This window comes from Mustelus asterias, chromosome 16 (assembly GCF_964213995.1).
Source record: "Mustelus asterias chromosome 16, sMusAst1.hap1.1, whole genome shotgun sequence".
Classification (NCBI taxonomy): domain Eukaryota; kingdom Metazoa; phylum Chordata; class Chondrichthyes; order Carcharhiniformes; family Triakidae; genus Mustelus; species Mustelus asterias.
In genome coordinates, this window is record NC_135816.1 from 70,175,473 (window position 1) to 70,198,053 (window position 22,581).

The window sequence follows — 22,581 nt, forward strand, 5'->3', positions numbered from 1 at the left end:
CGTGTCTACGTGGGTTTCCTTCGGTTGCTCCTGTTTCCTCACAAAATCCCAAAATGTGCAGGTAAGGTGGATTGGCCATGTTAAATTATCAGGGGGACCAACAGGGTAAATACATTGGGTTACGGGGATAGGGCCTGAGTGGGATTGTTGTCGGTGCAGGCTCGATGGGCTGAATGGCCTCCTCCTGCATTGCAGGGATACTGTGATGATTTATTTCCTTATTCATTCTTCGTATACACTACTCCAGACCCTTCTTCCTTCTAAGAACCCTCTTCTGTATTAACTCAATCTTTCCCTAACATAAAAACAGTGCATTTCCTTACCTACCTCGATCAAACCTACTAATGTCAATTACATCATTAAGGAAAAAACATACAGGGATGGGTATTAACTGTCTTTGAGCATTGAAAATCCTACCTCCCAGTCATCTGGCAACAGAACTATCTGAACCGGGATTGGTCTTGCTTCATATCTCAAACTGCAAAATCCACCTCCAGCTCAGAATTTAAGCTGCAGCAAGACAATAAATAATGGCACTGGGCAGTCAAAGGGGTTGTCCGACCCGACTGTCTGCCCCTCTACCATGGTTACATTCATGGCCAGGTGGCCTTGGAGTGGTATCCCGCAGTATCCACTGGCACGCTCCAGACCTTCCGTATCTGGTGGGTGCCATGGGGCCTTGGAAGCGTCATCACTCCCAGGGATGACATTTTGGTTTAGTTTTCACGTTTTTGTTTTAGTTACTGGGCTGTCACCCCCTCTCATTTTTGTTTAATTTACCGATTTTTTGTGTTATTCAAAAAGAGTATTCATAATGGCACCAGGCGGTGGAGGGAATCGTCTGATCCTTTTGGTCCTCCATCCACTGTGTCTATGTTTGTGGCCAGGTGGCCTCAGAGACAGGGCAGCGGGTGTCCACCGGTACATTCCAAGCCTTCCGTGCCTGGTGGGCACCACAAAGGTTTGAGTGCATCACCACCCCCGATAATGACATCTTGATTTAATTAGTTAAGTTTCCTTTAATGTTTTGCTTTAACTAGTGTCCCACAGGGGGGCGGGGGAGCACATGTCACCACCCGGTAATTTTGTTCAATTGGGGGTTAGCATGCATCATTAGCCCTGTGAGTAACATTTTTGGTTTGCTTCCTTTGATAAGGTTTATGCTGTTACAATGTCACTTGGGGCAGTCACCCCTGACAATTTATTATTTTATTGATTCATGGTGTTATTTGACAGAGCATATATGCAGGGGAGAACAGGGATACTGGGTGTGTGGGACGGGAGCTGTAAGATTGAACAAGTCAATAAGCCCTCTCCGTAGATACAAGCTCTACTGGCTTCATTCACCATCTGGTTTGGATCCTATCAGCAGACTAGAGTCCTTCATTTGCTTTGCTCAGTACAAAACAAAGGATGGAAAATAGTCCCAAGAGAGGCTACTTTTTTTACAATGTACCCAGCAGCATCCTGTGACAGGTCATTGATTAAGAGGTGCTGGTCTGGCTACTAATCAGTGCTGGACCACAATGCTGAGTCACAGGGGAAATCTCAAGCCCATTTCTGACTGTTCATGAAAAGGTCACAGAGACATTGACTTAGTGCATCATACTGATCACAACGATAACCCTTCTTGATTAATGACCAATGTTACATTTTCAAGGGGAATGATTTAATACTGCTCCACACTGTCACATAGCGACAGTACAGCTGTAGCAGCAGATATAATCAGTTAGCGAACGCAGGAACCAAACTTCCCATTCTGAAGGTGACAGCCTCATTTCTGAATCCTCACAGGAGCCGATGATCGCCTTGCATTTGCATGGCACCTCGCTCACAGAAACAATGTTCCCGGCGGTTTCGGGGAAAGGTAATCAGAGCAAGTTTGAAGTGAAGCTAAAGGAGGAGATGGCAGGAGGGTCGGACTAAAGATCTGCCATTAGGTTTTAATGAGGGCCTCACAGGGAAGAAGGGCAAAGGAAGAGATGCACAGGAGATGAAGAAGGAAATTCCAGAACGCAGAGTAACTCACACTGAACCCAGAAGGTCCCGTAGTGTAACGTACTCTCTCCTCATTGGGCAGAATTTTACAGTCCCCTGTGGCTGGGGTTGCGGGCAGAGAGGCCCATAAGATTCAGTGGGTGCCTTTCCTACCACCTAACCACCCACCTCTGATTGGTGACAGTTAAATAGATGATGAATGAAGCCGGGGTGGCTTGCCTGCCCTCACACCAATCTCGGCCCTTAAATAGCCAATTAATGGCCACTTAAAGACCACTTCCTGTCCAGCCGTAACTTTTCAACAAGCGGATGGAGATTGGTGATGGATGGGAAGCCCGGAAGATAAACCGGTTTGGACTTTGTTTGGGAAAAAAGGGAGGTGCCTCAGTCACATCTCCCTTTTCCAATTGGATCCACGCCCCTCCCCATCCCTCCCCCTCACTCCCTGGTTTCACTCCCCCACCTGGCCTCTGCACCAGAGCCCCAACAACCATCTCCCTTGCCCACCCACCTTTCTGGGGCATCCTATCCTGACCCCAATGGAACTGCACCCCCCCCCCCCCCCCCCCCCCCACCCCTCAAACAATTTACCTGTCATTCACCTCAAACCTTTTCTTCTTCTTCGGGACTGGCTGCATGCAGTCCAAGAAGCGGTCAATGGCGCTCTTGGGACCAGCGAGCTGCCAGCCAATCAGATTAGCCAACAGCATCCGGAGGCAGGACTTCCTCTCTTAGTGGGGGAAAAGTCCATCTTATGACATTTAACTCCCTTCTGAGTGATAAGTGGCTACCGTGCAGCCCACCGGATTGGGGCTGGGTTTTACGGTGACATTTTCAGTGTTGGGGTGGGAAATTCTGCCACCTGTAAGATCTTGTCCATTGAGTCTGCTACTTTGTCCTCATTGCATCCCATACACTAACTCACATTCTACTGACTGAATCCCATGGAGACCACTCTATGGTCATCGGGTCCCATAAATTATTCCATCCAAAATCCATTAAATTCCATTCGTTTTTTTTAAACACTTGGAACTCATTGAATACTTCACTTTGGATTGAGTAATTCATGTAGAATAGTTCACTTAATGCCTATTGCAATTCTTTTTAAAATTTATTTATGGGATGTGGGCATCACTGACTAGACCAGCATTTATTGCCCATCCCTAGTTGCCCTTGCAAAGCTGGTGGTGAGCTGCCTTCTTGGACCACTGCAGTCCCTAAGGTGTAGATATACCCACAGTGCTGTTAAGAAGGGAGTTCCCAGATTCTGACCCAGTGACAGTGATGGAACAGCGATATAATTCCAAGTCAGGATGATGAGTGGCTTGGAGGGGAATTTCCAGGTGCTGGTTTTCCCGGATATCTGCTCTCCTTGTCCTTTTAGGTGGTGGTGGTCATGGATTTGAAAGCTGTCTAAGTTCCTGCAGTGCATCTTGTAGATGGTACACACTGCTGCTACTGTTTGTAGTGGTGAAGGGATAAAATTTGTTTATGGAAGGGGTAGTAATGAATCCCAATTAGAAATGGGAAATGCTTCGGCTTCTGGGATCAAATGGTAGGTGGGAACCAGCGGACTGTCCCGTGCACTTGGTCCTCCATTTGCCAAGCTCATGAGGTGTCCTCTCAGAATCCCTGCAAACTCAGGTAGTGTACCAGATGTGCTTGAGCGTACCACCTCACATCATTCTCGGTAACTGCCAGGGTCGCAGTCCATGACATTTTTTCAAATATAAGAGTTCATTTGCTTCAGCTGAATTTGTTTTTGATGCTTTGCTCTATGAGAGTTTTCTGGCACGTTTAATATTCCAAAAACACAGCCAACTGTGCTGGTTTTACTGTGACTCCCTTCATCGCTATCTCAACCTTTTTTTTTCATTCTTTCACGGGAGTTTATCTGACTTCATTACCAGGAATATACTTTCCTCCCAGCACTTGACACAGGTAAATGAGTGCAGTAGAGCAAAGTAATTCCAGCCTCAACATTCAAATGAGAGACAGTCAGAACTCAGTCATACTCAGTGGTCTGAAATCAGTGATGTATCTCATGGATTTACGAAAAAATTGTATATATTTTACAAGGATAGCTGGGAGGAATATTTCACTTAAATCAGAGCCCTGGAAAATGGTTTTAACTATGACAGATATTAATGGAGCAAAGTTACATAATCTAACTACATTCAGTTACTTTTCTTTTTTTGAAGTTTCCTTGGGTCAGGCTGAGAGCATTAAGTGCTGAAGAAAGGCAGATTTACCACTTGTACTGCAGCACTGAGTACTTATAGCATATTGATGGCCAAGCTGAGTGCATGATAGTGGTTCCCCAACAACCTGCCTTGGACCCAACATCAGCAGTCCATTCCTGATTGCACCAGACATTTACTATACCACTTTTTCCCTCCAAAACCATCCTCTCATAAGCCATCCCAACCACCACAAACCCCAACCCTCTAAGATGCCCCCCAACAAACCCCCAGCCCCAAAGGCTCCACACACCCCCACAAGCCCCCACCCCCACAAACCCAACATTCCCAGACGTCATCCTCACCCCCACAAGCCCCCACCACTAAAGGTTCCTCACACCCCCACCAGCCTCCCCCCCCCCATCCCCACAATCCTCCCACACTCCCAGATGCCACCCATCCCAACCCCCACTTCTTCGCTCCTGAAACATATGGAAGGCTATCTAGCCTATCAGATCTGCACTGGCTTTTCGAAAGAATGACCAATTTGTCCCATTTCGCCCACTCTTACCCCATTGCGGTGCATTTTTCCTCTTTCCAGTACATATCCAATTCCATTTTGAGAGCAATAATTGAATCTGCTTCCACTACTCTGTCAGGCAGTGCATTGCAAATCATAACCAACGCGCTGTGTAAACAAACCTCTCCTCATCTCCCCTGTGGTTACCTTAATTATCATATCAATTATCTTAATAGCCAATTATCTTAAATCTGTATCCTCTGGCTGTTGACCTTCCTGCCAATGGAAGCAGTTTCTCCTCATTTACTCTAACCAAACTCTTCATAATTTTGAATACTTCCATTAAAGCTGATACAACTGAAGCATTGGAACCATTATTTGATCTAATCATTGCGACAAGAGACAATTTTTTTCTATCCATAAGGGAAAACATCTTATAACCCTGCTCTGACAAGACAAACTTTGTCATTCTGTTAGTGTCTCATAAATTACAAAGAATGACAGCCATCTAAGCTGTTATTTTGTTAACTTCAGCCTCTTCATTGGCCCTAAAATTTATATTCAGATATTTCACGTCCTTGGCAAAATCCGATTAAGTCACCTCTTTCTCTGATTACACTGATGGAAAGCAACCCCAGTAAAACACTAACCTCTAGCTTGACACCACTGAACACCATCAGCTTATGAGCAAAAGGTATTGGCAAGAGGAATTTATTTTGTGTAATATAATTGGATAGTAAGTTTTCAGAATGATGAAATAAATAATAATGTGTCATGTGTTGACACTTGTTTTAAAGATTATCCACCCTTCCCCTCACCCCAAACTCTAAACATACTGTTTGTCAAACAGTATGCGATGCAATGGATAATAGTTGGAGCGTGGTATAAAGCAGTCATACCTCAAAGATTCAGATATCTTGAAATACAAGAATGATCTTTCAATGGCATATCGAGGTCATTGGAATTCCATAATACGTGTGTCTTTTTGTGAATTTCCTACTCTTGACCCAATGGTTGGTGCTGGACAATTTAGCACGTAAGATACGTTGTATTAGCATCAAACACTTTCAGCACAGGAATAGTATGGGTTAAGAGAGTAAAGCTTCTTCTAGGCTGTCTCATCAAACACTCCTAGGACAGGTACAACATATACAATATAGCGTTAGATACACAGTAAAGCTTCTTCTAAACCGCCCCACCAAACACTCAAGGGCAAGTACAATTAACTCAACATACAATATTCATCAAACATCCCCAGGTTTGGTATAACATGGGTTAGTTACAAAGTAAAACTCTTACTGAAGTGCCTTTGTCAAACATTTCCAGGTTAGTTACAGCATGAGTTTGTTACAAAGTAAAGCTCTGTCTATAATGTTGCCATCAAATATTCCCAGGTTAGGTACAGCATGGGTTAGAGAGCAAAGCTTTCTCTACAATGTCTCCATCAAACATACTCAGGTTAGGTACAGCATGGGTTTGTTAAATAGGAAAGCTCTCTCCACAGTGTCCCTATCAAACATTCCCAGGTTAGGTACAGCATGGGTTCGTTACAGAGTAAAACTTTCTCCATAGTGTCCCCATCAAAGCTCGCACTATAATGTCTCCTTCAAACATCCCCAGCTTAGATGATGTATGGGTTAGTTACAAAGTAAAGCTCTCTACAGTATCCCCATGAAACATTCCCAAGCTAGGTACAGCATAGATTGATTATAGAATAACACTCCCTCTACAATGGCAGGTAAAACTCTTCCTGGGCAGGTACAATCAATTCTCTTTACACAATTCTCACGAAACACTCCCAGGGCACTGTCTCATCAAACAATCCTAGTATAGGTGCAGCAACGGATACGTGTCAAGTAAAACTCCTTCAACACTGTCTTGGCAAACAACGTAAGAAGTTTAACAACACCAGGTTAAAGTCCAACAGGTTTATTTGGTAACAAAAGCCACACCAAATAAACCTGTTGGACTTTAACCTGGTGTTGTTAAACTCCTTACTGTGTTTACCCCAGTCCAACGCTGGCATCTCCACATCTTGGCAAACAACCCCAGAGCAGATACAGCATTTTTTTAAAAAAATGTTCCTGATATCGGGTGCCAATGGCAGTAAAAGGATTTATCAACAGTGTCTAAGTGCCATTTTCAGAGAGCTGCCTTCTTGAACTACTGTAGCCCATGGATGTAGGTACTTCTACACTCCTGATAGGGAGGGGTTCTGGGGTTTTGAAAGAATGGCAGTATATTTCAAAGTCCGGATCGTGTTTGACTTAAAGGGAAACCTGGCAGCTGCTGCCCTTGTCCTTCCAGGAGGTCATGGGTTTGGGAGGTGCTGCCAAAGAAGCATCAGTCGGTTGTTGTAGTGCATTTTGTAGGTACAAACACTGCTGCTGCTCTGCACTGGTGGCGGAGGGAATTAATGTTTAAAGGTAGTGGATGGGGTGCTGATCAGATAGGTTGCTTTGTCCTGGCTGGTGTCAACTCTCTTGCGTATTGGAGCTGCAATCATCCAGGCAAGTAGAGAATATTCCATCACACTCCTGACTTGTGCCTTGTGGATTGTGGACAGGCTCTGGGGAGTTGGGAGGTGAATTTACTCTCCACAGAATTTCTAGCATCTGACCTTCTGCTGTAGCATATCGCTGGCCCAGTTAGGTTTCTGGTCAATGGTAAAAGATCACAGGATGTTGATGGTGGGGATTCCACAATGATAATACTCGTGGGGAGATAGAGTTTCTCTGCTTGGAGGTAGTCACTGCCTGTTACATGTGTGGAATGAATGCTAATTGTTATTTCTCAGCTCAAATCCAAAGGTTGTCCAGCTCTTGCTGCATGTAGGAACAAGATGTTTCATTATCTGAGGAACTGCAAATAGTGCTGATCATCGTGCAATCAACTTGAGCTTATATTGGAAAGGTCATAGATGAAACAGCTGAAAATAGTTGGGTCTACAACACTACCATGACACTCCTGCAGCAATGCCCTGAGGTAGGGATGACTCTGTTAATTAAACACATCCAAGGCCCAACTTTATTTCCAAACATTTGATCATCAACACAGCACTCAACACAGCAAAAGAAGAACTGTTTTGTGTAAGCTTGCATGAGAATTCCATACTTGTTGCTGTTAACAAGTGGAACATTAATATTTGACAACAACTGCTCTTGATAATTGAAAGCATTTCAGTCATGAATAATTGAAGTCTTTGATTACAATGGCTAAAAATCAGCTCCGTGTGATTTGTAAAACTAGCACAAAAGCTTCAAAAGAACTCTCTCTCTCATTAAAACAACTTGTACTGCCTTGTCTTATAACTCAGCACTTGCATGTAGATATTTTCAGGGGAGTTATAAGAATCTTCCTTCTGTATTCACTCAACAAGCTAAATTGACTCATTTTTTCTGTGTGCTGTGAACCCCTTAAGCTTTAGGTGGATAGTTTTGTAACTATGAAGAAATCAATTATTGAAGAAAGGAGAGGTGGATGCAATTCTACCAGTGTTCTCATTAAGTCTTTGCAATAATACACTGAACCATGGCACTTAGCAAAAATTAATTTCACCCTGTTTAGTATGCATGAGCAGACCTAAGCAGTAGTTATACGCAGTCAAATAACTAGATTGAAGTACAAATAGTTAGAGTCACAAAAAGGTTCTGTACTGTTGGCAATGTCATCAATATGTACTCTCTACAAAACTAGATTAGTAACCGGCTAGTTTAAATATATGTTTCTACCAGGCAAAATAACCTACATAGAAACATAAGACTGGCCATTAGGCCCTTTGAACCTACTCCGCCATTGGGTAAGATCATTGCTAATCGGGTTGTGGTCTGAACTCCATTTTTCTGCCTGCCCCACAGGACCCTCGACTCCCTTGCCTATCAGAAATTTATCCAACTCCCTTTTGAATAAACTTAATGACCCAGTCTCCACAACCTTCTGAGGAAGAGAATTCCACAGACCAGTGACCCTCTGAGAGAAAGAAAAACTCATCACCATCTCAAAAGGGAGACATCTTGTTTTTAAACTGTGTCCCATAGTTCCTTTTTAAAGTTTATTCATTAGTGTCACAAGTAGACATACATTAACACTGCAATGAAGTTACTGTGAAAATCCCCTAGTTGCCCCACTCCGGCACCTGTTCGGGTAGACTGAGGGAGAATTTAGCACAGCCAATCCACCTAGCCAGCACATTTTTTGGACTGTGGGAGGAAACCGAAGCACCCGGAGGAAACCCACACGGAGAAGGGGAGAATGTGCAGACTCCGCACAGACAGTGACCCAAGTCGGGAATTGAACCTGGGGTCTCTGGCGCTGTGAGGCAGCAGTGCTAACCACTGGTGCCACCATGCCGCTCCAATTCCCCTCAAGAGGAAACATCCCCTCCACCCTTCTCCCCAGCCCCCCTCTGTAGTCCCCTCAGGGTCTTATCCACTTCAAAAAGATTGCCTTTCATTCTTCTAAACTCCAAATGGTATAGTCCCAGCCCACTCAACCTTCCTTCATAAAACACCCTAGTCGCATCCCAGGAATGAGTTGAGTGAACCTTCTCTGAACAGCTTCTGATATATTTTTTTTCCTTTTGAAATAAGGAGACCAAAACTGTGCACATTTTGCCAGATGTAGTCTCACCATAGCCTTGGACAATTGCAATAAAGCTCCCCTTTTAACCCTAACCTCTACTTTTAGATTCCAGAAGCATCAATATTCTATTTGCCTTTCTTGCTGTACCTGCATACTAACTTTATGTGATTCATGTACCAGGACATCTCTTGAACGATTGTCCAAGGTACAACTAATCTGTGGCAGCCTCATCAGAATCTTGTCCAGAATGCAATAAAGAAGCCACAATGGAGTCCATTCACTGGTGGGCAAAGTAAAATGTCCCAAATGCATTTTGGAAAAAGACAACTTAATGAGTTAATTTACTCCATGTTTTGCCCTGGCAACTTGAGTTTTCTTCTTTCTACTGGCCTTTTCTCCACTGAAGCCAGCAACAGCAGACCACCTTGCAGAGGCCACTCCCCACCTCAACAGCGGGGGCCCACCGCAAAACCCATTTTAAATTAAGAGAAAGCAAGATGGAGGTCACTTCCACTTTGAAGCTCCTTGGCCCTCACTTACCTACCATGGCATCTTGCCTCTCCTTTCACGTTGAAAGGCCTCTGATTGGCCCTCAGCTTCAGGTGCCCACCTGCTCGTCATACTTAATTGGACAGGAAACCTACCCTCTGCCTGTTAATTAGCCAGTCTGGAGAAAATCATGACAGATTTCTGTTTCTCAGGCAGTGCAAGCTTTTGACCCATATTTCCGCCAAACAACGGGGTTCAGAAGCTAAGGGACAATTTAGCATGGCCAATCCACCTAACCCGCATATCTTTGGACTGTGAGAGGAAACTGGAGCACCCGGGGGAAATCCACACAGACACGGGGAGAACGTGCAAACTCCACACAGTGACCCAAGCTGGGAATCGAACCCAGGTCCCTGGTGCTGTTAGCAGTGCTAACCACTATGCCACTGTGCCGTTCATGGGGTCATGGTGAGAAAACAAGCCTGATTTTAATCTTGTAGCCATTGAGCTGTCAGAGGGCCACTCATGTGGCCCACTCACTAGCCTAGGTTGCCAATCACTGTAGCGAGAGAGTGGAAATATCCTGACCCCTGTCTCCTTTTTGCCATCCATTAACGCTTGTCAGAACGTACATGTGTGAATGTTGAGTGAGAACGGGGTTAGATTTGGGCAAAGCAAGTCATTTATTCAGAGCTGCTCCTATGAATAAGATTTGACACAGCTTTAAAAACTGAAACAAAACTAGCAATTAGCCGTCAAAAGCATGATTTAGATAAATCTTTACCACAGAATCTTTTAACTTGATGAAATTTGCCTGGTGAAATGATTTAATTGACAAGTGTAATTTATAATCCAGAGACACACTTGACTTTGCAATCACCCAGTGAACATAATCATGATTTAATGGCATAAAGGGAAGAAACAAAGATTGGAGGCGTAAGGAAAATGAAACCCATCCATAATTTAATCTGCAATCTCATTGAACATTAGCTCTGCTGTTCTTGGCTTGGAAGCCTTTGTCATGTAAATAGTGATAAGGACGCTTCAGTGTTCCTGATAACATTTCTTCTCAGTACAATGAAAAGAGCTTCAGCACCGCACAATGGGAGAAGAGAATCCAAGTGAGCTATTAAACTGAATCACATTACTAATTACCAAAGTCAAATAGCAAATTGGGTCCCTTAAGGACAAGTAAGGACACCACATGGTTCCCCACATTAGTTTTCACAAGGCAGCTGAGAAGAGTGTGGAGGCCAGGCTGTGCCAGCTGCGTGAGGCATCAGTGTAAATATGACTGAACATAGCAACAACAACAAAAAAAATATAGATTAAAAACTAATGCTGGTCCCAGAAAAGGGCTGATGTACTGGACTCCAATACAAATTGTTTGTACTTCCTCATAGACCGGGAACCCAAAAACTGGAAGGCTTCCAATTTCCCACTGGTTTCCAAGAAGAAATAGGGAAGAGATAGAACCATTGAATCACTACAGTGCAGAAGGAGGCCATTCAGCCCATTGAGTCTGCACCAACTCTCCGAAAGAACATTATGCCCGGTCAACCCCCTCTCCCCCCACCCCGCTCTATCCCCGTAATTTATGATGGTCAATCCACCTAACCTGCACATCTTTGGACTGTGGGAGGAAACCAGAGCACCCAGAGGAAACCCACTTAGACACGAGGAGAACGTGCAAACTCCACACAGACAGAGGTTGTTGGCCAGAATCAAACCCATGTCCCTAGCACTGTGAGGCAGCAGTGCTAGTCACAGTGCCACCCTATATTGATATAGAGAGTTCACATCCTGGAACCCTAGCTTCAGCAACTGTCAAGACAGAAAGCTATCCAGCGATGCTTGTAGGTATTATGATTCACAGCTTTACACAGCTTTCCATAAAAAGAAGCTGGTTGAGAATCATAGAACCCTACAGTGCAGAAGGAGGCCATTCAGCTTATCGAGACTGCACTGACCACATTCCCACTCAGGCTCTATCCCCATAACCGCAGGCATTTATCCTCTCTCATCTCCCTGACACTAAGGGGCAATTTTTAGCATGGCCAATACACCTAACCCACACATCTTTGCACTGTGGGAGGAAACCGGAGCACCCGGAGGAAGCCCATGCAGACACGAGGAGAACATGCAAACTCCACACAGACAGTGACCCAAGGCCAGGAATTGAACCTGGGTCCCTGGTGCTGTGAGGCAGCAGTGCTAACCACTGTGCCACCATGCCGCCCTGATCAACAAGCTGACTGAAGTGAGGGTCTAAATGGGTAGTGTTTCCACTTTGGCGGGGGGGGGGGGGGGGGGGGGGACAGTGGACAAGCTAACATAAATTGGTCCCAAAATTGTGCTCATTTTTAAGTTTTTTTTTTCTCTCAAGTTTCTGCGTAAACATATTTGCATATTTCACAGGGTCTGTCATGAGCCTGTGCAATCGACCAGCATCTTAAAACATTGTTTCAACTTTACTCTGAAGAATATGCTAATATATTTAAATTTGGTAATTTGATTAATACAGTTGAAAATGGATTTCTCACAAAACATATGGCCAGGAATTTACGACCCTTCCTGCTGAGCACGATATTAGGGTCCCACCAAAGTAAGCGGCAATTTGAACAGCCCACCGTATCCGCCAGGGGGAGACAGTCTGTTGCAAGGGTATTAAATCCTGACCATTGGCATCATGTCAATTCAGATCTGAGAGTAACTGGATTTCAAATAGCTGTAAATGACTTCTCAAAGATATAGAGAGCTTTTTTCTCGTTATACTGAGGGTTCAGTGGTCTGTGAGTGAAGAAAAAACACATTCATAAGCTTTTAAATTATGTTTATTCGTGTTCTTACACCCAAAAGGACTGGCTTAATTTCTGAAAACCTTCTGGAAGGTCTGTAAATGAGGCCGAATAGTGGAAGCTCCCATGGTGGTTAACTCTTTCCTGGGAATAAGGCCAATTTTGAAAATTGGAGCTGCTTCAAACACAAAGGGCACTACGATCATAATGGCTAATTCGTACGTTCGATTGAAAAATCAGAAAGTGGAGATTACAAATGGCCAATGACTCCTCAAGTATTCTGTCTCTATTCAGCATCCTTTCGCTCCTGAAGCCGGACATGTTAGAGGAATCGTGACTGAACCCTCTCCACTTCATTGGAGAGGTCATCTCGAGCTGAATCATCTCCATGCCAGCAACCTGCACATGGCATCTGGAGCACAAATCTAGGTGAAGGTCATGACAGCATGAGGTTTTCATGCTGCTTCATGCATCCAAGCGCCCTGAGGAAAGACTTATCTCATTGGATAGCATGCAGGGCATCTTAGCAGAGATGTGTCACCCACAATGCTTTCAAAGTTGATACCATCCTCGGCCTCCTGGGGGTCAGAGGCATCAGCTAGATGCACAGATTTCTGTTCCCTAAGTGCAAAGACTAGATACAATAATCTTTAAATCAACTGCAGTGCTTTTGCAAGGAGAAATGATTAAACTCAGTGAAGTTTCTAGCAGCACCTTATGATAGAAACACCGCCATGCACCTCTGTGGACATTACCCAGGATACTGTCATGAGGCAGTCTGTAATACATGCATTGATTGAAGGCAGAACCGAAGGCAGGTGACATATGAGGACTTCAGTGTGTTCAGTTTTTATAGGGAAGGTTCAGTAGAGCAAGACACATGGAATTCAGCATGGGATGAGATATTACTTATTCATATATGCAATGAAGGCCTATGGTTGCCTGTAGTGTGGTCTCCTTGAACACTCTTTTTACCATGCCTCATAAAATCAATCGCAAGGTTTACTCTCGGGGGAATGAGGCCTCAACAAGGCTCATCCAAGGTTTCCTGAAGGCATCTAATCAACAGTTAAAGCAGATAATTTTAACCACTGCAATTCTTTGGTAAGACCACATCTAGCATATATGTTTGCAATTTTGCGCACTGTAACATCGAAATTATTATGCAACAGAGTTCAGAGACCGATGGCCGGACTAAATGCAAGTAATAAATTCTTAAGATCGATCTGAGCTTGTTCATGATCGCTGATTTGAAATGCAAGCACATACTGAAGCTAACCTAACACTGGTTGCATCATTTAACAAATTCAACAACTTACTTGCATTCAAGCTACAGATTACAACTGTCAAACGTCATGCAATATTAAAGATTGTGGGTAGGGGGCAGGTTTGTGCTCACATCTTAACATGCCTGAAGGGACCCCCACCAAACTTAATTGATGCTGTTGTCTAGAATTTTCACCCGTTGGACCCATGTACTCAGGTGGACCCAGAAGCGGATGCAAAGTCAGCCGCATAGTGCAATTTCTCGCTGGCTGGCCAGTTAACGGCCATCCAATGTGAAACACGCTCAGCGTGCCGGGGAGGGTGGGTGGTGAGAAAAGGGAGGATGTGGGCTGGCATTTCTAATGTGCTTCTTCAGAGGTCCAGCCGCTTGGAGCTGCCTCCAAGGGAGATGTTGACCCATGAAAAATAAATATCAATGTTTAGACTATGCTATAAGTGTCCAGGCAGCACAATCGTACACATACCTCAATCCCCAGACACATTGGTTAATTTAATTTTTATCCAGATTGTTAATCCCACCCTGGATTGCAGTTGAAGCTAAAATGTCAAGGCCATCCGGCCAACTGGCCTACCTGCCAACCGTAAAAGCAGACAGGCCACATAACATTGCATTAATTTGGCCCCTTAATGAGCTACATTGCTTGCTTGATTGTCAGCTTCCAGTGCTACCTGCTTATGTGCGCGCCCACCAACCGAAATACTGTGTGCGCGCGCGCTGACACTGGGACATGGCTGATACCTTCACCCACAATTTCATGTGCTTCTGAGTTAGGCGTGTGCCACCCTGAGCAACATAAAATTCTAGCCTGTGTTGCTTAACATTTCATTTTTAAAAAAGGAAAACTGACCGTATATGTTTTTAAGAGCAAAAGACAAGCTCTGACTGGCAATTAGATCATGGCTGATTTGTATGGCTGCTCCATTTACCTGCCACTATTCTCAGGTTAAAATGCTCAATTGTCCTAGTCTCAATAGCTTTTTGAAGGAAAACATTCCAGATTTCCACTACCCAGTCCATGCTTCCTGACAACACCTTCCCTGACAACAATTTCTCTTTCTTTACCCTATCAGATTACTTAATCATCTTAAATGCCACAATTGGAACATGCTTAATCATCTTTCCTCAAGGAATACAAACCTCGTCTGTGCAACCTGCCCCAATAATTCAATCCTTTTGCTCCGGTGTCATTCTAGTAACTCTACACTGCACCCGTTCCAAGGTTATTATATCTTCCTGAGGTGATATACTCTCTAACTAGAGCTTTATATAAGGAGAATATAAAAGACCATCCCTTTTTATTCCAGCTCTCTTCAATAAAGGCTAAAAATTCACCAACCTTTTATTTATTTTTTTACTAGATGGCACCTACTGATCTTTCCAACATATCCATGACAGGCAGTAAGAGTGGGAGGGACTCTTGATCAGTCATGCATGATGTAGAGTGGTGCCCCTCCAGCAATAACCACTGTCTCTTTCTGATACAGAGAGAGATGACTATGGTCCCTTGTGGGGTGGATGGACAGACCTGAACACAAAATGTTCATGATTTCTGTCGATAGATTTCAGCCAGAATTTTCCAACCATTTATGCTGGCGGGATCTTCCGGTCCCAGTGACAGCCCCATTGCGGGTTTCCCAGTGGCGAGGGTGCATCCAACGGGAAATCCCGTTGACAATGGCGGGACCAGAAGATCCAGCCAATCCAATGGAGCACCCCCTCCGTGAAACACACGGTCCCTCAAAATCTACCTGCTCCTCTATTATCAAGAGTTCAGTCAAATGTTTCCATGAATCTTTTTGCCAGTTATTTGACTACAGACTATGAGAACTTACTCCATGAATATCGCTTTGCTTCATAGTAGAGCCAGACTTGGCTAGAATAATTGCTTCGCCACCCTTAATATTAGGAAAGCAATCAACCCAGAAATAATCTCTTTTTTTACAAATGAAGGATGCAAAATTCAAACCCAGCTTGAATTTTGCATCAAAGCCACCAATTTGAATTTCATTCATGATCATTCATTTCATTAAAAGATGGTCTATTGCGCCTAACATTTATAAACCCTTTCAAGATCTATGAGTCTTATAGCCTAGGAGGAGGCCATTTGTCCCATTGTGCCTGAGCTGGCACTTTTTCCACATGGCCTGTAAATGAATCTTTTTTAGGTATTCAGCAGTGTATGATAAGTTGGAGGAACTAAAGGTCGGCATTTAACTTGTTCTTCTTTTGCCAATGTGGAGACAAAAATAAAATACAAGGAAAATTTGAAGTATTGTGCAATTGAATTCCAATTGTGTATTAATAATAGTGTGGTAATTGGTGTTAAACTCCTGTTAAAAATTAATTTAAGATTTAGTCATTAACCCCTTCATTTAATGATTCTGTTAAAATAGTGCAGACAGGGCCTTAATCCAAGTAAGGCAAACACTGAATGAAAAATAATGCATGGAAGGAATATTATTATTAAGATTTTGGCCGGAATTCTCCAGCTGTTCACGCCAGCAAGATTCTCTGGTCCCATCTGTGTTGCACCCCCTGTCGCAGGTTTCCCAGCAGTGGGGTGGTTTGAATGGGAATTCCCATTGCCAGTGGCAGGACCAGAGGATCCTGCCATCAGCGAATGGCGCACTGCCTCCCACTGCTGAGAAAAACATTGAGGGGAGGCCAGAGAAACCCGTCCATTATTTATTATTAAGGTAGTCTTTTGGAGCTTAGCTTATGCATTTAGGAAGGAGATTGAACAGATTTAAATCTTTAAAATACTGGAGGAAGCTGATGTAGTCAAATTTAAGCGCCACAAACTGGACAAGGCCTAAAGTTGCTTTATTGTCAAGGTCGTGAATTTGATGGTAAAGGAAAATTATCCAAGATGATGCAGGAGGTAAGCAATGGGATCGAGAAAGGAAATAACAGACTGATACTTTGAAGGGATACATGAAGAGAACAGGTCAAAAGGGCATGGTTCATGGCTGCAAATAGGACCAGTGTAGATCAGACATCGGAAAGCATTTCTTTATTAGGACATGTTCAACATCTGGAATTTGATGCTGAAAGGTGGCTGAGACAGAACACTGGAGTCATTCAAGGAAAATTTCCTTTCAATGAGAAGGTAAGAATAAATACTTTTATGTAGAGAGTTGTTCTGATCTGGCGCGTCTGACCTGGAAATGGAACAAATGGAAGCAGACACAATATTAAATTTTCATAAGGGAGCCAAATATATAGTAGAAAGGGAAAAATTTGAGAGGCTAGGGGCAAAGTGAAGGGTATGCTCTTTCAAAGAGCCAGTACAAACATCATGAGCCAAATAGCCTCCTTCTATGGAGTATGATTCTACAACAGTAATATGGAAGCATGAAATGAGACAAGAAATGAGCAAAGGTAATGTTGTGAGCAAGAGGCCATCAGCTGGTGAAAAGTAATTAAGGTTTAGCTGTAGACTTTGGATGCAAGCACATTCACAGTTATTTCCAAATTCAGCTGGTCAGTATTTCAATATTACGATAACAATGTTTACTACACAGAGCGTTTAAAATAATAAAAGTTCCCAAGGCGTTTTGCCAAAACATTATAAAACAAAATGTGAGAGAGAGAGAGCCACACAAGGAGCTGTTGGGTCAGATAACCAAACGTTTGATCAAAGAGGTAAGTTTTAAAGAGTCTCTTAAAGGATGAAAGTGATCTAGAGAGGCTGAGAGGAAGTGAATTTCATATATTAGGGTCCAGACAACTGAAGGTGCAGCTACTTTTTAAAAATTCATATATACTGTAAGTGGGCAACATTGGTTAGGCCACCATTTGTTGCCTATCCCTAATTACCCTTGAGAAGATGGTGGTGAGTTGCTTCCTTCAAACACTGCTGTCCTTGTGGTGCAGATAGTGCTGTTTGGGAGGGAGTTCCAGGATTTTGACCCAGCGACAGTGAAGGAACAGAGATATATTTCCAAATCAGGATGGTGAGTGACTTGGAAAGGGAACTTCAAGGTGGTGGCATTTCCCATGTATCTGCTGCCTTGTCCTTCTAGATGATAGCAGCCATGGTTTGGAACTTACTGCTTAAGGAGACTTGGTGAGTTCCTCAATGTATCTTGTAGATGGTACATACTGCTGCTATTGTGCGTCAGTGATGGATGAAGTGAATTTTTGTGGATGGGGTGCCAATCAAGTAGGCTCCTTTGTTCGAGATGATGTTGAGCTTCATGAATGTTGTTGGAGCTGCACTCATCCAGGCAAATGGAGAGTATTCCATCACAGTCCTGATTTGTGCCTTGTAGATGGTAGACACACTTTGGGGAGTCAGGAGGTGAGTTACTCACCACAGGATCCCTTGTCTGCACAGTGTTTATATGGCTGGTCCTGTTCAATTTCTGAACAATGATAACTCCCAGGATGTTGATAGGAGCAATTAAAATTGCGGGTGATCAAGATGCCAAAATTAGTTGAATGCAGGTGTCTCAGAGGATTGTAAGACTGGAGGAGATTACAGAGAGAGTGACAAAGTCATGAAGGAATTTGGAAACAAGGATGAGAAATTTAAAATTAAGGTGTTGTTTGACCGAGACCCAATGAAGGTCAGCAAGTACCAAAATGGAAGGAAGAAAGGACGAGGTGTGAGTTGAGACACAGGCAGTTTTGGATGATCTCAAATTTACAGAGGGTAGAATGTGGGAGACCAGTCAAGAATTAATTAACAAAGTGAGGGGTAACAAAGGTATGAATCAAAGTTTCAGCAACAGATGAACTGAGATGAGGTAGAAAAGGTCTGTCTTGCTAATGGCACGAAAATCTGGTCGGTCTCTCACCTCAAGTATGACACGAAGATTGTGAACAAACTGGCTTAATCTCAAACTGTTGCCAGAGTGAGGGGTAGAGGCCATAGCTAGGGAAAGGAATTTGGAACAGGCACCACAAAAATAACCAAAACAATTACAGCCTTCAAGTTAAGTCATCATTTGTCTTTCACTGCATCGATCTATCATGAGACTTGATCGGCCACATTTTTGCCAGGGAGGTGGGAAGCTCAAGTCAGAAAATCTCCCAACTTGGTACGCCTATTTCAGGGAAACCACCACTGCACCAACAATGTTCATTCAAGGATGGGGTAGTGCAGGAGCATGATCAAGTCGGGCCTGCTGCCTCCAGAGTCAATTTGGAGGTAGCCATTGAGGCATGCAAGTGTCAAGGCGGGCTGGTTAGAAACCCAACTCTATTCTCTGAGACTTTGGCCCACTGTTATAAAAGGTTGTTAGCCCTCATCTTCACTACTGCCTCCCCAGCAGGAACTCCCATGCCATGTACTATCCCCAAACCAGCACCATAGCCACTCACCCAATATCCACAATGGGCAGACCTCCAAAGCCACGTGGCAAAGAAAATTAAACTAACAATCTAAGATAACTCTCACTCATACACACCTAATACTGAAAGAAAAACTCTCGTTCATAAAACCCACTAAAATATTTTAAATTCCTCGTGGTTCCTCAACAGTCCAGAAATGTGCAGATTAGGTGGATTGGCTATGCGAATGTGCCCCTTGGTGTCCAAAGATGTGTAGGTGAGGTGGATTTGCTATGGTAAACACGCAGGGTTATGGGGATAGGGTGGAGTGGTGGGCCTGGGTAAAATGCTCTTTCAGAAATCAGTGCAGACCCAGTGGGCTAAATAGCCTCCTTCTGCACTGTAGCGATTCTATGGTTAGTCTGTTATAAAAGCAATCAAACTTCTATTCAGTAACTACATCAAAGACAGATAATCGTGTAATAGACCCTTAAACTGCAAAATTAAATGTGAACTCAGCACTTTGTACCCTTTCCAGATCCCTTGATAAAAGGAGTGGATGGATTTTTTGAAATGTAGCTTTCATAATGGGCTCAGCTGAGGAATGTCAACAATGAAATATATTGAAACCTCAGGAACAGTTGCTAATGTCTTTTTTCTAGGTTACACCAGATGGACTGTCAATAAATGTACTCAGCAGCGTGTGTTTGTTCTTTTACTCTGACTGACAGCTGCAACATGGTTATTATCATGTTATAAAGGGTTGGGGATTTAAATAACTTCAGACCATGGCACTTTAACAGACCTTATCTGCCCGTCAGCAGTATTTACATCTCCTTTATCAATTTGTGATTCCCACACTGTTGATAAGGCCCACAGAACAGTCAAAATGGGGTCTATTTGAACTCAGCACTAATTTCAAATGGTCTGGCTGAGTTCACATTTCCCGCTGTGTGATTCACACTCTGACCCCTTCTTCCTGCCAGCAGAAAATGGGTCTGCTGGATATGGGGGGGCAAGACTTCTGCCTCCAGATGCCACCCACCATCTTTAAAGATCTTAAGAGTCAGCAGAATTCCACGACAATCCAATTCTTTGATGGCTACTGGTCAGAGCCAGTAGCTCAGTGGAAAAAGTGCTCTGATTAGATAAATCCAGGTAATTTGTTAGACTGAGGAGACTATTTGTAAGTGATGGCATATCCATGCTTTGGGTCAGTGTTTGGATTTCCTACGGCTGTAGCAAAATCTATATAAAAGATTGTAACAGGGATTTATCACATTAAGTGATGGGCTTCACAATTAGCTAACATTCATAGACATTGACCTATTCTTAATGTCAACAAAAAGGAAATTGCTTGGAGATACTCCTGCTCTTCAGTGTTACTTCACTGGAATTGCAATGGAAAGACCACTTATGTTAGGAATGATAACAAAAGAATGGCAACCGGTGACAAGTGGTGTCCCGCAGGGTTCAGTGTTGGGGCCACAGCTGTTCTCTTTATATATTAACGATCTAGATGACGGGACTGGGAGCATTCTGGCCAAGTTTGCCGATGATACAAAGATAGGTGGGGGGGCAGGTAGTATTGAGGAGGTGGGGAGGCTGCAGAAAGATTTAGACAGTTTAGGAGAGTGGTCCAAGAAGTGGCTGATGAAATTCAACGTGGGCAAGTGCGAGGTCGTACACTTTGGAAAAAAGAATAGAGGCATGGACTATTTTCTAAACGGTGACAAAATTCATAATGCTAAAGTGCAAAGGGACTTGGGAGTCCTAGTCCAGGATTCTCTAAAGGTAAACTTGCAGGTTGAGTCCGTAATTAAGAAAGCAAATGTAATGTTGTCATTTATCTCAAGAGGCTTGGAATACAAAAGCAGGGATGTACTTCTGAGGCTTTATAAAGCACTGGTTAGGCCCCATTTGGAGTACTGTGAGCAATTTTGGGCCCCACACCTCAGGAAGGACATACTGGCACTGGAGCGGGTCCAGCGGAGATTCACACGGATGATCCCAGGAATGGTAGGCCTGACATACGATGAACGTCTGAGGATCGTGGGATTATATTCATTGGAGTTTAGGAGGTTGAGGGGAGATCTGATAGAAACTTACAAGATAATGAACGGCTTAGATAGGATGGACGTAGGGAAGTTGTTTCCATTAACAGGGGAGACTAGGACGCGGGGGCACAGCCTTAGAATAAAAGGGAGTCACTTTAGAACAGAGATGAGGAGAAATTTCTTCAGCCAGAGAGTGGTGGGTCTGTGGAATTCATTGCCACAGAGGGCTGTGGAGGCCGAGACGTTGAGCGTCTTCAAGACAGAAATTGATAAATTCTTGATTTCTCGAGGAATTAAGGGCTATGGGGAGAGAGCGGGTAAATGGAGTTGAAATCAACCATGATTGAATGGTGGAGTGGACTCGATGGGCCGAATGGCCTTACTTCCGCTCCTATGTCTTATGGTCTTATGGTAAAACAGAACCACTGCCGGCCGATGCATCTCATCTAATTCAGGAATAAAGAGTTTGAACTTTTTTATGTCAAAAATAACATTGTTTTGTAACTTTTTGATTGCCAAGATCATCCTGACAAAAACAAATGTTATTAGTAATGTTAGGGGCAAGTAAATGTTATGTTCCTGGAGGCAAGCTGCAAAAATATTTCAAGCATTCAGTGGCAGCATCAAATTTTTTAGGGGCAAGTATAACAATGTTAAGTACAAAGTAATGTTTCCTTTGTATAGCCCCAATCTCAGAAGATCACTGTCACTGCAAATGTGTGACATTCTTCCATTCTCCATAGACCAGCCCTTATTTATTGCCTGCGAGATTTTTAATAAATATCCTTTCATGGGAGATCAGCTTCATTGGTAAGGTCAGCATTTGTTGCCCATTCCTTATTGCCCTTGACCTGAGGGTCTTGTGGATCTGGAGTCACATGGTAAGGATGGCAGATTTCCTTCCCTAAAGGACATTAGTGGACCAGATGGGCCTTTGTGATAATCAACAATAGCTTCCTGTTCACTATTACTGATGTGCATCAACACTAGCTGCACATTCCAGATTTATTAATCAGATTTAAATTCTACCAGTTTCCAATGTGGGTTTGAACCCATGGGCGGGACTTTCCAGCCGCACTCGCCCTAAGACCGAAAAATCCTGCCCAAACTCCATGGTCCTGATTCACCCACTACGATTCCTGTGGTGGGCAGATAGGAAAATTCCACCCATGTCTCCACAGCATTAGACTGGGCCGATAACATTATCACTCTGCCACCATCTCCCCTTTGTGGGGACTTGGCACCAATTGTTTCATACATTGGGTATTTTCCTACTGCAAGCTGGAATGAAAGCAAAATGCTGCAGGCACTGGAAATCTGAAATAAAAACAAAAAATGCTGGGAAAAACTCAACAGTTCTGGTTGCATCTGTGGAGAGAGAAACAGAGTTAAC

At 43.5% G+C, this 22,581-nt stretch overlaps 2 protein-coding genes across 5 annotated transcripts in view; one reads left to right on the forward strand and one right to left on the reverse strand.

Moving 5' to 3' along the window:
• LOC144505239 (dedicator of cytokinesis protein 2-like) overlaps positions 1-22,581 on the reverse strand; it is a 618,318-nt gene that overhangs the window by 315,296 nt on the left and 280,441 nt on the right. The gene's annotated exons all lie outside the window — the stretch shown is intronic.
• The window catches only part of LOC144505238 (protein INSYN2B-like), an 81,760-nt gene that overhangs the window by 55,351 nt on the left and 3,828 nt on the right, over positions 1-22,581 (forward strand). Inside the window, exon 4 of one of the 4 annotated variants that reach the window (XM_078231261.1) lies at positions 7,496-8,008. The exons of the other annotated variants lie outside the window; for them this stretch is intronic. Within the exon in view, the coding sequence (XP_078087387.1) occupies positions 7,496-7,556 (61 nt within the window). The 3' untranslated portion in view covers positions 7,557-8,008. Of the gene's footprint in view, positions 1-7,495; positions 8,009-22,581 lie in introns of those variants that run through there. 4 annotated transcript variants of the gene reach the window in all.